At 38.3% G+C, this 12,347-nt stretch overlaps 1 protein-coding gene across 3 annotated transcripts in view; it reads left to right on the top strand.

Moving 5' to 3' along the window:
* The window catches only part of LOC106089986 (probable cytochrome P450 28d1), a 34,051-nt gene that overhangs the window by 18,834 nt on the left and 2,870 nt on the right, over window positions 1-12,347 (top strand). For all 3 annotated transcript variants that reach the window (XM_013256009.2, XM_013256008.2, XM_013256006.2), the window contains exons 2-5: window positions 5,402-5,540; window positions 5,624-5,731; window positions 5,789-5,893; window positions 5,953-6,360. In XM_013256009.2, the coding sequence (XP_013111463.2) occupies window positions 5,402-5,540; window positions 5,624-5,731; window positions 5,789-5,893; window positions 5,953-6,360 (760 nt within the window). The remainder of the gene's footprint in view (window positions 1-5,401; window positions 5,541-5,623; window positions 5,732-5,788; window positions 5,894-5,952; window positions 6,361-12,347) is intronic.

Raw genomic sequence — 12,347 nt, 5'->3', positions numbered from 1 at the left:
GGACATTAATCCGCCCCATGCCACTATGGAGATACACCTGCGCCAGTAATTGGTTTCCTGTGCGCTCTAACTACTTAAATGTAACCCCGAAAAAGAAATCTAAGATGGGAATTCTGTGCTACTTGTTGTACACTAGAACCAGTTTGTAGAGAAATGAAGAAAATTTTAACCATCAAGTTTTCTTTTAAATCCACACACCAGGATTCACTGAATAAGGTTAAGCCAAGCGATCAGCCGATATACTTTTTTTTTAATATTTGGCAGTACTTGGCATTGAGGATGTCAACTTGTTCTCTTTTTACATTCATTCTTTGTTTACGTTTTCTCCTATATGATGACATTTTCAATCGTCAGATTTGACATCCTTAATGATGTTTATGGGGCCTATCCACTTTGTGTTTTTGCATGTGACCTAACCTTCTATTAGTGAATCCTGTCCACACACTATCTGTGCGTGTGCCTCCCAGTGGGCAACTAATGACATATGGTCACGAGTTAGAAGCCTTGAACGCTCGAAGTTTATGTTGCCCAATTTAAACCTATAGAGGTCTACCGCTGTGCTGTCTTTGGCTAGAACAGAACTCTCACTCATCTTGTCCGTCAGAAAGGTTACTGTGTATCTCATTATAAGCGAGGTATTTATCGAACGACAAACCGAACAAAAGCGTAAGCAATACCATACTAAAATAGGTTGATATATATAGTAATAGTTGTCAACAATGTTAAAACCAGTCACTTCAGAGTTTGCTTTCGAGCTAGACTTTTTTTTTTAGCAAAAAACAAGTGAAATTGTAATATTATACAATTTTAAGCGTTAAAGAATCTTAGGTGCCCACAACGGATTCAATGATGAAGATAATGGGCCAATTTACGGACATCTCTCTTAAGCGTACTTCAGCAAATTTGGACACAAATAAGAGTTTCAAGCATGTCTGTATAATAGAAGGTTAAGCCACTTTCCGAAATCAGAAAGTGGAAAGGCTTCATTAACATTAAGTATGTCAAAATTTGCCGATTAAAAATAACACAATTAGGAGAAAACGTAAACAAAGAATGTATTTAAAAAGAGAACAAGTTGACATCCTCAATGGCAAGTACTGTCAAAAATTCAAAAATGCATGTCGGCTGATCGCTTTACGTAGCCTTATTTAGTGAATCCTGAGTATATAGGAGCTCCAAAATTAAAATTGTTCCTTTGTGCATCGAGGATGTTGTTGTTGTTGCCACATGTCTATATGTGGAAGTGGCGATCCTCATCAAGCTCCATAGATGAGCAAGCACGTTCCGGGATCGCTGCGGGACAAAGATGGCCATTTGTTATTTTAAGGCGCCAATAACCTGCCTTGTCATATCGATCATCATAGGCACTCAGTATTTGTGCAAGAGTCAGTTCTGTCCGGCCTTTCACTAAGACTCTCCGCTCGATACCGCTGATTGTCCGTGACTGCCGTTGCAGGTACTCCGTATGGAGCACTCCACAATCCGCAAACTGTGGACGTGCACCGTAGCTCGCAGCAAAACTTCTCGTGACTAAGATGAACACAATTTGAAGGTCAAAGGTCTAGCCTGCGTGGAGCCTATAAATAGTTTTCCCGTGCCGGGATGCCTCGAGGTAGTTGAAGAATGTTGGGCTCCTCCTCAACCGCCAAAAAAGTAAACGCCAATGGATGATTTCATTTGTATTTTATTAGGTTAGGTTAGGTAAGAGTGGCAGTCCTTTACAGACTCACTTAGACAATTTTAGGTCCATTGTGATACCATTATGGTAGTAGCGACAGATCAAGGCTTCTGACGGGAATCGAACCTACGACCCCCGCACTGGTACTCCAAGCTCGCTACCAACTCAACTACCGAGCGCCCTATTGTATTTTATGTTTTGAATGTTTTGAACTTGTGTATGTTTTAAAAAAAAAAAAATCTCAGCATAGTTGCACAATCGTAGTATAAGCGCAATAACAAGGGACTTCCTTTTTATAGCAGAGTCCGAACGGCGTGCCGTAGTGCAACACCTGTTTGGAGAGAGGTTTTACATGGCATAGCCCCTTACAAATGTTGCCAGCATTAGGAGGGGAAAACCACCGCTGAACATTTTTTTCTGATGGTTTCGCCAGAACCCAGGACCACGTCATGGGCGGACATGCTAACCTCTGCGCTACGATGGCAAATTGGTAGTAGGTTAGGAGAAATCGAAAAACACTCCCGTGGCAATCCAAATATCGCAAGCATATGAAAATGAAAACCATGACTTACGTATGTGCAGGCGAAAATTTTGATTTTGATTTCGAGCGATTGTTATTTGTTCGTCTAGATTATTGCTCGACATCCACAAACAGGCTATACATGTTGCAAGGAACGATTGAAAGCTGTGAGGACGTCGAAAAAGAGGCATGTCTGACCTGTAATGGCAAGAAGAGTTTCCATTTTAGGTTCATATTCTTTGAGGGCTTGTCTGAATGAGCAAATATGAATATTCACAAGTCTTTAAGCTTTTTAAAGCGACCTGGTTGGTCGGTAGAAACTTCTCTTTTTCGTGTGGTATCACAATGCACTAAAAGTTAGTCTGATTGCAGACTGACACCAAAACCTAACCTAACTCGGGGAGATCGGTTTATATGGAAGCTATATCAGGTTATGGATCGATTCAGGACATATATGGCACGTTCCTTAGATATCATTTATACGGTGTGTCAAATATCAGCAACATCGGATAAGAATAACATCCATTAGAGGCTCAAGAAGTTAAATCGGGAGATCGGTTTATATGGGAGCTATATCAGGTTTGAGACAAATTCAAACCATTCTTGATACATTCATTAAATGTCATAGAAGACGTCACAGTACAAAATTTCAGCCAAATCCGATAAGAATTCAGATATGGAAGTTACATCGGGAGGAGGTTTATATGGGAGCTATATCAGATTTTGGGCCGATTTGAACCTTACTTACCACGTAAGTTGGAGGTCATCGGAGAAGTCATTCAGCAAAATAATTGCGCCCCTAGAGGTTTAAGAAGTAAAATCTGGAGATCGTTTTATATGATCCAATTACAATCCCAACCGATCACTTACTTCCTTTACCTTAATTGGCTATGACAGAACATTTGTTCCACTAGCCGAATGTAGAATAGCGTTCCAAACGCCTCGATCTTCTGCGGTCATTCTAAAATCTCTAACACCAAGTTTCGAGGTGTCTCCCACCACTTGATCTTTCCATCGGGCTTTTGGTCTTCCCGGTTTGCGTGCACCACCGTGGTTGCCTTCAAAAGACTTCTCTGCTGGAGCTTCTTCATCCATTCTGGCAGCATGACCTAGCCAACGCAGCCGTTGTATTTTGATACGTGTAACTATGCTATCGTCGTCATACAGTTCAAACAGCTCGTGGTACATACGTCGCCTATATTCTCCATTAACGCAAACTGATCCATATATTTTACGAAGAATCTTTCTCGCAAATACTCCAAGCACTACTTCATCTGATTTCACTAGTACCCATGCTTAAGAACCATATAACAACACGGGTAGAATTAGTGTGTTGTATAGTGTAATCTTCGTCTGTCGAGAGGTGGCCTTGTTTCTAAACTGCTTACTTAATCGAAAGTAGCCTATGTTTGCCAGTATTATTCTTCGCTTTATCTCAAAACTGGTGTCATTTGTTTCGATTACGGCGGTACATATAAAGAGATCACATGTCTGAAATCTCGTTTGGTATAATTCCAAGATATTCTTTCCTATTCTTACTGAGGAACGCGTATAAGCAAGTGTCATCCTGTAAAGTCTTATTAATTTTGCGGGGATACCAAACTCAGACATGGCTTGAAATACCTTTGAACGTAAAGGGGTATCGAAAGCGGCTTTGTAGTGATCAAAGAGATGGTATGTGTTGATTTGTCCATCTCTTGTCTTTTCCAGGATTTGTCGCGGGGTGTGAATATCAGGTCGAGGGTGAATTTACCAGGTCTAAAGGCGCATTGATAGGGCCCAATTGTCGCATTGACTTTTGGTTTTAACGTTCGAGAGTATCTTGTATGCGATGGGGAGGAGACTTATTACTCTGTAGTTGGCACATTCCATCTTGTCTTCTTTCTTGTGTACGGGACATAGGATGCTGAGGTTCCAATCATCGGGTATGCGCTCTTCTAGCCAGATTGCGCAGATAAGCTGATGCATACGCCTTATCAGCGTGTTGCCTCCGGTCTTAAATAGTTCAGCGGGTTACCCATCGACTGCTGCATTAACATTAAACATTCTATACCATCATCATTGATTGGTTCTGCGATATCCTTTTCGCCGCCAACGTCGCACAGTAGCAGTTGTGTAAAATATTCTTTCCATATCTTCAGCATGTTATCTGTATCAGTTACCAGATTTCCTTCTTTGTCTCTGCAGGAGGATGTGCCTGCACCAAAGCCATCGGTTTGATGTTTATTCTTTGGTAGAATTTCCGGACTTCATTCTGACTCCTGTACATCTCAATTCGCTCACCCTCACGTCTTTCCATTTCCTTTTTCTTTCTGCGGAATATATGTTTCTCCTCTCTCCTTTTCTCCCGATACCTCTCCTTCATCTGGCGCGTTGCTAATGATTGCTGGGTTGCTCTATATGCCGCATTCTTGGCTTCAGTAGCATCTCGACATTCTTGGTCATACCAGGGGTTGGGCTTCCGGTACCCAAGTACGGATTTCGCACCATTTTCCGTGGAGTGGACAATGATTTGCCACTGCGACATTATATCATCGGAACAAGGAGTGCATTCATCAAGCAGTTGGATCAGTCGAGTGGAGTATGCCTCAGCCATCTGTTGTGTTTGCAGCTTTTCAATGTCGAGCTTCCGTGCAGTGTCAGATCGCACTTTCCTCGCCATGTTCAAACGGGTGCGAACCTTTGCTGCAACAAGGTAATGATCCGAATCTATATTTGATCCACGGATCAATCCTACATCTAACCCGCTGGATGAATGCCCTCCATCTATCACAACGTGATCAATTTGGTTCCTCGTGTTTTTATCGTGTGGCAGCCATGTGGCTTTGTGTGTTATGTTGAAATCTGGTTCTACTACCATGTTTTTTGCAGCGGCGAAATCTATCAGCCTCAACCCATTACTGGACGTTAACTCGTGGAGGCTAAACTTTCCGACTGTTAGACCAAAGATATCTTCCTTCCTAGCAGAAAGTATTTGTTCATAATTTCAAGCGTCTAGCTCTACTCCTTTGCAAGTTAGAGTGCTTCCACAGACAGGCGGACGGACATGACTAGATCGACTTAAATTGTCAAGACGATCTAAGGTCAATATTTCGAGGTCTTACAAACGGAATAGAGAATTTAGTATACCCTCTTTCTATGGTGGAGGGTTTAATATATTGTACTTACTTTACTTAATTGTCTTTACATTGCGTTTCTTCCAGTGTTTACAAGCATACTGATTATTTTGTTGGAATTTTTAAAAATCGTACACCGCAGTTAATGATACTTAATCCACAGATGGCAAAACAAATTTATGTAAAGGACTTTAAACATTTTTCTGACAATGAAGCATCAACAATGGTAAGTCATCCTATCAATAGTTTAAAGTATAAAATAACTAAAAATTGCAGAGATTGAAATTGGAATGTTTATATCTCATGCAGGTGGATGAAAAAGTCGACTTTCTTTTTGGAAATAATCCCTTTTCGTCATCAGGAGAGAAGTGGAAGCAAAGAAGATCTGAAATTGTTCCCGGTTTAACATTAAACCGAGTAAGTTTTCAATTTTATTAATAATTCCGACTTAATTTGATTGATGATTATCTTCAGATCAAGGCCATGTTTCCGATTACGCTGGAAATATGCAAACGCATGAATGTATTTATTGAGGGTCAAATTAAAAATCCCAGCCTGGAGGGCACAAATGCGAAGGATGTAAGAAAGAAGATTTACGGGAAATTTATTAACGGCATTTAAACATTATGTCTTTTTAGCTAACTTCCCGCTTTATGGCTGACATTATAGCCGATTGCATCATGGGCATACAAAGTGATAGCTTTAGGGACTCAAATTCACCTCTATTGGTTTTGAGAGAGAAAATGTTCCAGTACTCACCTGTGTACAGTATCATTGTTGGCTTATTGCCAGTTATCCATAAGTTAAAGAAAATGCGTTTTATTACTAAGGAATACGAGACTTACTTTGTCGGGCTAATGGAAACTGCAATAAATATAAGAAAAGCAGGTACAGAAACAAAAGTAAGATGCGATTTTCTCAATTACATGCTGCAACTGCAGCAAAAGAAAAATCTTACAAACATGGAAGTATGTGCGCATTCGATGACCTTTTTGCTGGATGGTTTCGAAACAGTGTCATCAATATTGGCTCATACATTATTAATGGTAAGGTTTGATATGTATGTGTTAATACGAGTCATATAATCCATTTATTTTTATAACCTCCACGATAGGATATCGTCATTCCGTTTGTAACACCTCGAAATATTCGTTAAAGACCCTATAAATTATATATTCCTGACCGTCAGACTTTTTAAGTTGATATAGCTAGGTCCGTCCGTTCGACCGTCGAAAGCAATCCTATTTTCGAAGGCGTAAAGCCAGGTGCCTGAAATTTTTTTTAATGTTAATGGACCAAACCGGCCGATCCTTACATAACAGTTCTTGAACATTTATAGAGCGCAATTCTTATCCGTTTCGGCTGTAAATTCGCACGATGACTTTTCTTTCACCATCAACAGATGTGCTAAGTACAGTTTGAATGGGTTAGCTAATATAAATCTTTCTCCCGAATAAACAATACTTGTTGACCCTCCTGTGGGCCCAATTCCTATCAAAGCATATACATGCGGATTTCTTTTTATGACCTCCCAATTTTCTATTTTTAGAGAGATAAAGAGAAACCGAAGAATTTGACAAATGCGATCCATGGTGGAGGGAATATAAGATTCGGCCCAGCCGAACACAATTTCACTTGTTTCCATTTATTCTAAACTGGTTCAAGTATGGTAACCTATCCGCATCTAAGTGCCAGAGTCGCTTAGCTGTGGAAGCCGGACATAAACCTAGGATCTGTTCCATCTTATCAGCCTCCCCACATGCCCTACACATGTTCGTTGCCAACACAACGAACGTCACACTCGGCGTCCTGGCGTTAGCACCCTACAACTATACGCATACCGTGATCGCCCGGATCTCAACCTGCAGGATCGTATTAGTCAGGCAATCGGAAACTAATATCAGTCCCTGTGTCCTCACTATAGACCCCCAGGCCCACTCGTCGTCCTACAGTGTGGCATAAACTTCCAGATAGTAATAACAGATTTCCGTCAATCCACGACTGTGCCGTTTGGTCAGGTATTCGTTCCGAAACCTCTTCCATTCCATCCAGTACCCATTTTTTTGAGGTACTGGATGGAATGGAAAACAATAAAAAATTTACTTTTAAAGACAAAACGTTTAAAAAATATATTGTTCCATAATTGTATGGAGGGCATTTACCACAATTATGGTTTGACATTTCCGGCTTTTTTCGGCGAACATAAAAACTGTATGACAGTTGAAAATAATCGTGTTTACATATAAGTCAAAGATGTTGGCCTCAAACATCATACTAATTCAAAATACCCTTGAAATTTCTAGCGAGTTTTTGACGACTTTAAAAACAATAAACGACCACTTATTATACAAATATGCGTTTTTCACGTGTCAATACAGCAGCTTTAATCATTACGTACATTTTTCTGTTATAAAAAAGTAAACACTTAAAATTGTCAGAGTTATATGGCTAAAGGTTAAGCTGCTGAAAAGGTTAAAGGTTAATTATTTCCGTTTCAATACGCTGTTTAATTTTACAGCCGATACCAGCAGCAATACATGAAGATAAACTAACTTAATTACTCTGTTTATAACATTCGGCTGTTGAAAGGACGCATAAAACTATCCATTCCAAATTCAGCTCTAATATTACTTATTGATATTGGTCTGTCACATAAACCTACCACATTTCATCATTGGATAAACCAAAAAGACTTTGCCAACGATATCTTAATTAAGGTGTTATCAGACTATATGTTCTTGTCTTATGACATGTCACTTTTTGTATCATTGCAATTTCTTTATGTGTATCAAAATTGCCAATTTGCATACGACTAATCATTTTTGTATGACATAAACTAAATATGTGACCACAAGCTGTTGTTCTATGGCTACAAATTGTTACATTTGCGAGAAAGCTATTTAAATCATAAAGTTGTGAAAGCAATTTTATTTGGGGTTGCTTTCATTCAACTGAAAACAAAAACAGCTGATTTCTTTATGTTTTTGTCCAACAAAATAGAGCACAGCTCTTATTTCGAAAAAAATAACAGTGCTATTTTGAAACGTGATTTTCATGTGATAGTATCGTTCGTATCACACTATGTGTGCAACAATACCAACATTTGACATGTCATAAGACAAGAACATGTAGTGTGATGGCACCTTAAGTGTGGTTTTAACCAACACTTTCACTATATTGTTTGACTTTATGCGGTTGCCCTTATTAAAATAGTTTATTTGATTTATTTATATCATTACGACTTTCTGAACACATTCAAAAGATTTTTTTGAATATAATATGGATTTTGCCAGACTTCTTTAAATTACTATAGAATACATTTTTTAAAGAATACAAAATTTTCCAAATAATAAAAAAGAATAAAGATTGTCTTTTCCTACTAAAAGTGATACGCTTCGAAACTCAAAATTTCCAAAAAAGTAAATATCGAATTGTGATGAATATTTTATACATTATTTCCACAAATTTTGATTTTGATGAGCCATTACTAAGCACCTACAAAGCCTAGGTCCATTAGTGCAAGAACCCATTTAATAGGCTGAACACTTGACTATCATACCCCGTTTAAAACATTGAATTATTTTATTCGGCTTAAAAAAATATAAACGAAAAACTCAAACCGCGCTGTGTGTCCTCTACCCAATCCACCATCGTCTTATGTCTCGTAACCAGTTGCCTCATACATAATCTGTATAGGCAGGATATCTAGGACAGTCTCTAGTGTCCTGGTAGGTTTGGTTCTCCATCGCTTCCACCAAACTTCTGTAGAGCCAGTGGGTTATCATCGTATTCAATATCCATCTAGAGCTTTCAAACCGCCTACATAGTGGCCAACCCTCCTGGATGTGACACTTCCACTTTCAATTACAACCCAAGGTAACTCCCAAATATTTGACATTCGGATATCAATATCGTTCTGTTCAAAAAATGTGGAGCCTCATTTTGGCCCTCCTTTGCCTTCGTGGTAAACAGGCAAATTTCATTCTTCTCTGTGCTTGCGTTCAGACCCCTAGGTCTACCCCAGTCGTATGCCACACCCATGAAGCTTTCGGCTTTACTTCAAAGCAGGTTCGGATCTCTATCTCTTGGACTTAATATAACATTCTCTGCATGGCAGAACTGTTCAAGACCCTCCTCAGGCAGCATCCGTAGTGAACTATTTATGTTGAACTCATAGCAAAAAGTTGCTGAAAATAGAAAACACTGTCTGTTAACTTTGCTGCCATTGTAGCAGTAGTTCTGCTATTCAAAGTAGCAGGCTTACTGCTGAAAAGTCTGTTGTTTGCTGAAAATGACTGCTACTTAACTATGAAGGGGATGCTAGATGAAAAAATAAAACACATATGTGTGTCTCAGTGGATGCTTTTAATCAACGCTCAATGTTTACTTTCCATAACCTTTTTTCTTTAAATTTAGATACAAAAGGCCATGGCAGTCCTATGCACTTTAGTAGAGCAATAATAAAAAATGCGAACTAGCTCAGCCACATTTCCAAATGTATACCAATGGATGGTTCAGGTAGCTTCTTTACAGTAATATTCCACAAATTAAACTCATATCTACCAACAAGATTTCTAAAATAATTCTAAAAATGCCCAAAGTAATCAAAACAAGTACCACGCAACCACAAAAAGTAGCATAACAATTTTTTCAGCTGACTTGTATCCCCAAAACAGCAGACTTTGTTTATTGAAATAGCAGTAAGAAAAGTTTGCTAATACAACAGCCCTATGTTTGCTGAAACAGCAGTAATATCTGCTTTCCCATTTTTATCAAACAAAAACTGCTGTTTAAGCAACCCTAGGTTCTCATTTCATCAAAGAAATGAGAACCTAGGGTGGATCACCTTCTAACTGCTAGTGCGGGACACACACACAGAAGGTGTTCTATTCACGTGTCAATACAGCAGCTTTAATCATTACGTACATTTTTCTGTTATAAAAAAGTAAACACTTAAAATTGTCAGAGTTATATGGCTAAAGGTTAAGCTGCTGAAAAGGTTAAAGGTTAATTATTTCCGTTTCAATACGCTGTTTAATTTTACAGCCGATACCAGCAGCAATACATGAAGATAAACTAACTTAATTACTCTGTTTATAACATTCGGCTGTTGAAAGGACGCATAAAACTATCCATTCCAAATTCAGCTCTAATATTACTTATTGATATTGGTCTGTCACATAAACCTACCACATTTCATCATTGGATAAACCAAAAAGACTTTGCCAACGATATCTTAATTAAGGTGTTATCAGACTATATGTTCTTGTCTTATGACATGTCACTTTTTGTATCATTGCAATTTCTTTATGTGTATCAAAATTGCCAATTTGCATACGACTAATCATTTTTGTATGACATAAACTAAATATGTGACCACAAGCTGTTGTTCTATGGCTACAAATTGTTACATTTGCGAGAAAGCTATTTAAATCATAAAGTTGTGAAAGCAATTTTATTTGGGGTTGCTTTCATTCAACTGAAAACAAAAACAGCTGATTTCTTTATGTTTTTGTCCAACAAAATAGAGCACAGCTCTTATTTCGAAAAAAATAACAGTGCTATTTTGAAACGTGATTTTCATGTGATAGTATCGTTCGTATCACACTATGTGTGCAACAATACCAACATTTGACATGTCATAAGACAAGAACATGTAGTGTGATGGCACCTTAAGTGTGGTTTTAACCAACACTTTCACTATATTGTTTGACTTTATGCGGTTGCCCTTATTAAAATAGTTTATTTGATTTATTTATATCATTACGACTTTCTGAACACATTCAAAAGATTTTTTTGAATATAATATGGATTTTGCCAGACTTCTTTAAATTACTATAGAATACATTTTTTAAAGAATACAAAATTTTCCAAATAATAAAAAAGAATAAAGATTGTCTTTTCCTACTAAAAGTGATACGCTTCGAAACTCAAAATTTCCAAAAAAGTAAATATCGAATTGTGATGAATATTTTATACATTATTTCCACAAATTTTGATTTTGATGAGCCATTACTAAGCACCTACAAAGCCTAGGTCCATTAGTGCAAGAACCCATTTAATAGGCTGAACACTTGACTATCATACCCCGTTTAAAACATTGAATTATTTTATTCGGCTTAAAAAAATATAAACGAAAAACTCAAACCGCGCTGTGTGTCCTCTACCCAATCCACCATCGTCTTATGTCTCGTAACCAGTTGCCTCATACATAATCTGTATAGGCAGGATATCTAGGACAGTCTCTAGTGTCCTGGTAGGTTTGGTTCTCCATCGCTTCCACCAAACTTCTGTAGAGCCAGTGGGTTATCATCGTATTCAATATCCATCTAGAGCTTTCAAACCGCCTACATAGTGGCCAACCCTCCTGGATGTGACACTTCCACTTTCAATTACAACCCAAGGTAACTCCCAAATATTTGACATTCGGATATCAATATCGTTCTGTTCAAAAAATGTGGAGCCTCATTTTGGCCCTCCTTTGCCTTCGTGGTAAACAGGCAAATTTCATTCTTCTCTGTGCTTGCGTTCAGACCCCTAGGTCTACCCCAGTCGTATGCCACACCCATGAAGCTTTCGGCTTTACTTCAAAGCAGGTTCGGATCTCTATCTCTTGGACTTAATATAACATTCTCTGCATGGCAGAACTGTTCAAGACCCTCCTCAGGCAGCATCCGTAGTGGACTATTTATGTTGAACTCATAGCAAAAAGTTGCTGAAAATAGAAAACACTGTCTGTTAACTTTGCTGCCATTGTAGCAGTAGTTCTGCTATTCAAAGTAGCAGGCTTACTGCTGAAAAGTCTGTTGTTTGCTGAAAATGACTGCTACTTAACTATGAAGGGGATGCTAGATGAAAAAATAAAACACATATGTGTGTCTCAGTGGATGCTTTTAATCAACGCTCAATGTTTACTTTCCATAACCTTTTTTCTTTAAATTTAGATACAAAAGGCCATGGCAGTCCTATGCACTTTAGTAGAGCAATAATAAAAAATGCGAACTAGCTCAGCCACATTTCCAAATGTATACCA

Source organism: Stomoxys calcitrans, chromosome 4 (genome assembly GCF_963082655.1).
Source record: "Stomoxys calcitrans chromosome 4, idStoCalc2.1, whole genome shotgun sequence".
Lineage (NCBI taxonomy): Eukaryota > Metazoa > Arthropoda > Insecta > Diptera > Muscidae > Stomoxys > Stomoxys calcitrans.
The sequence above is the reverse complement of the archived record's forward strand: the minus strand, read 5'-3'. Positions and strand labels throughout refer to the sequence as shown.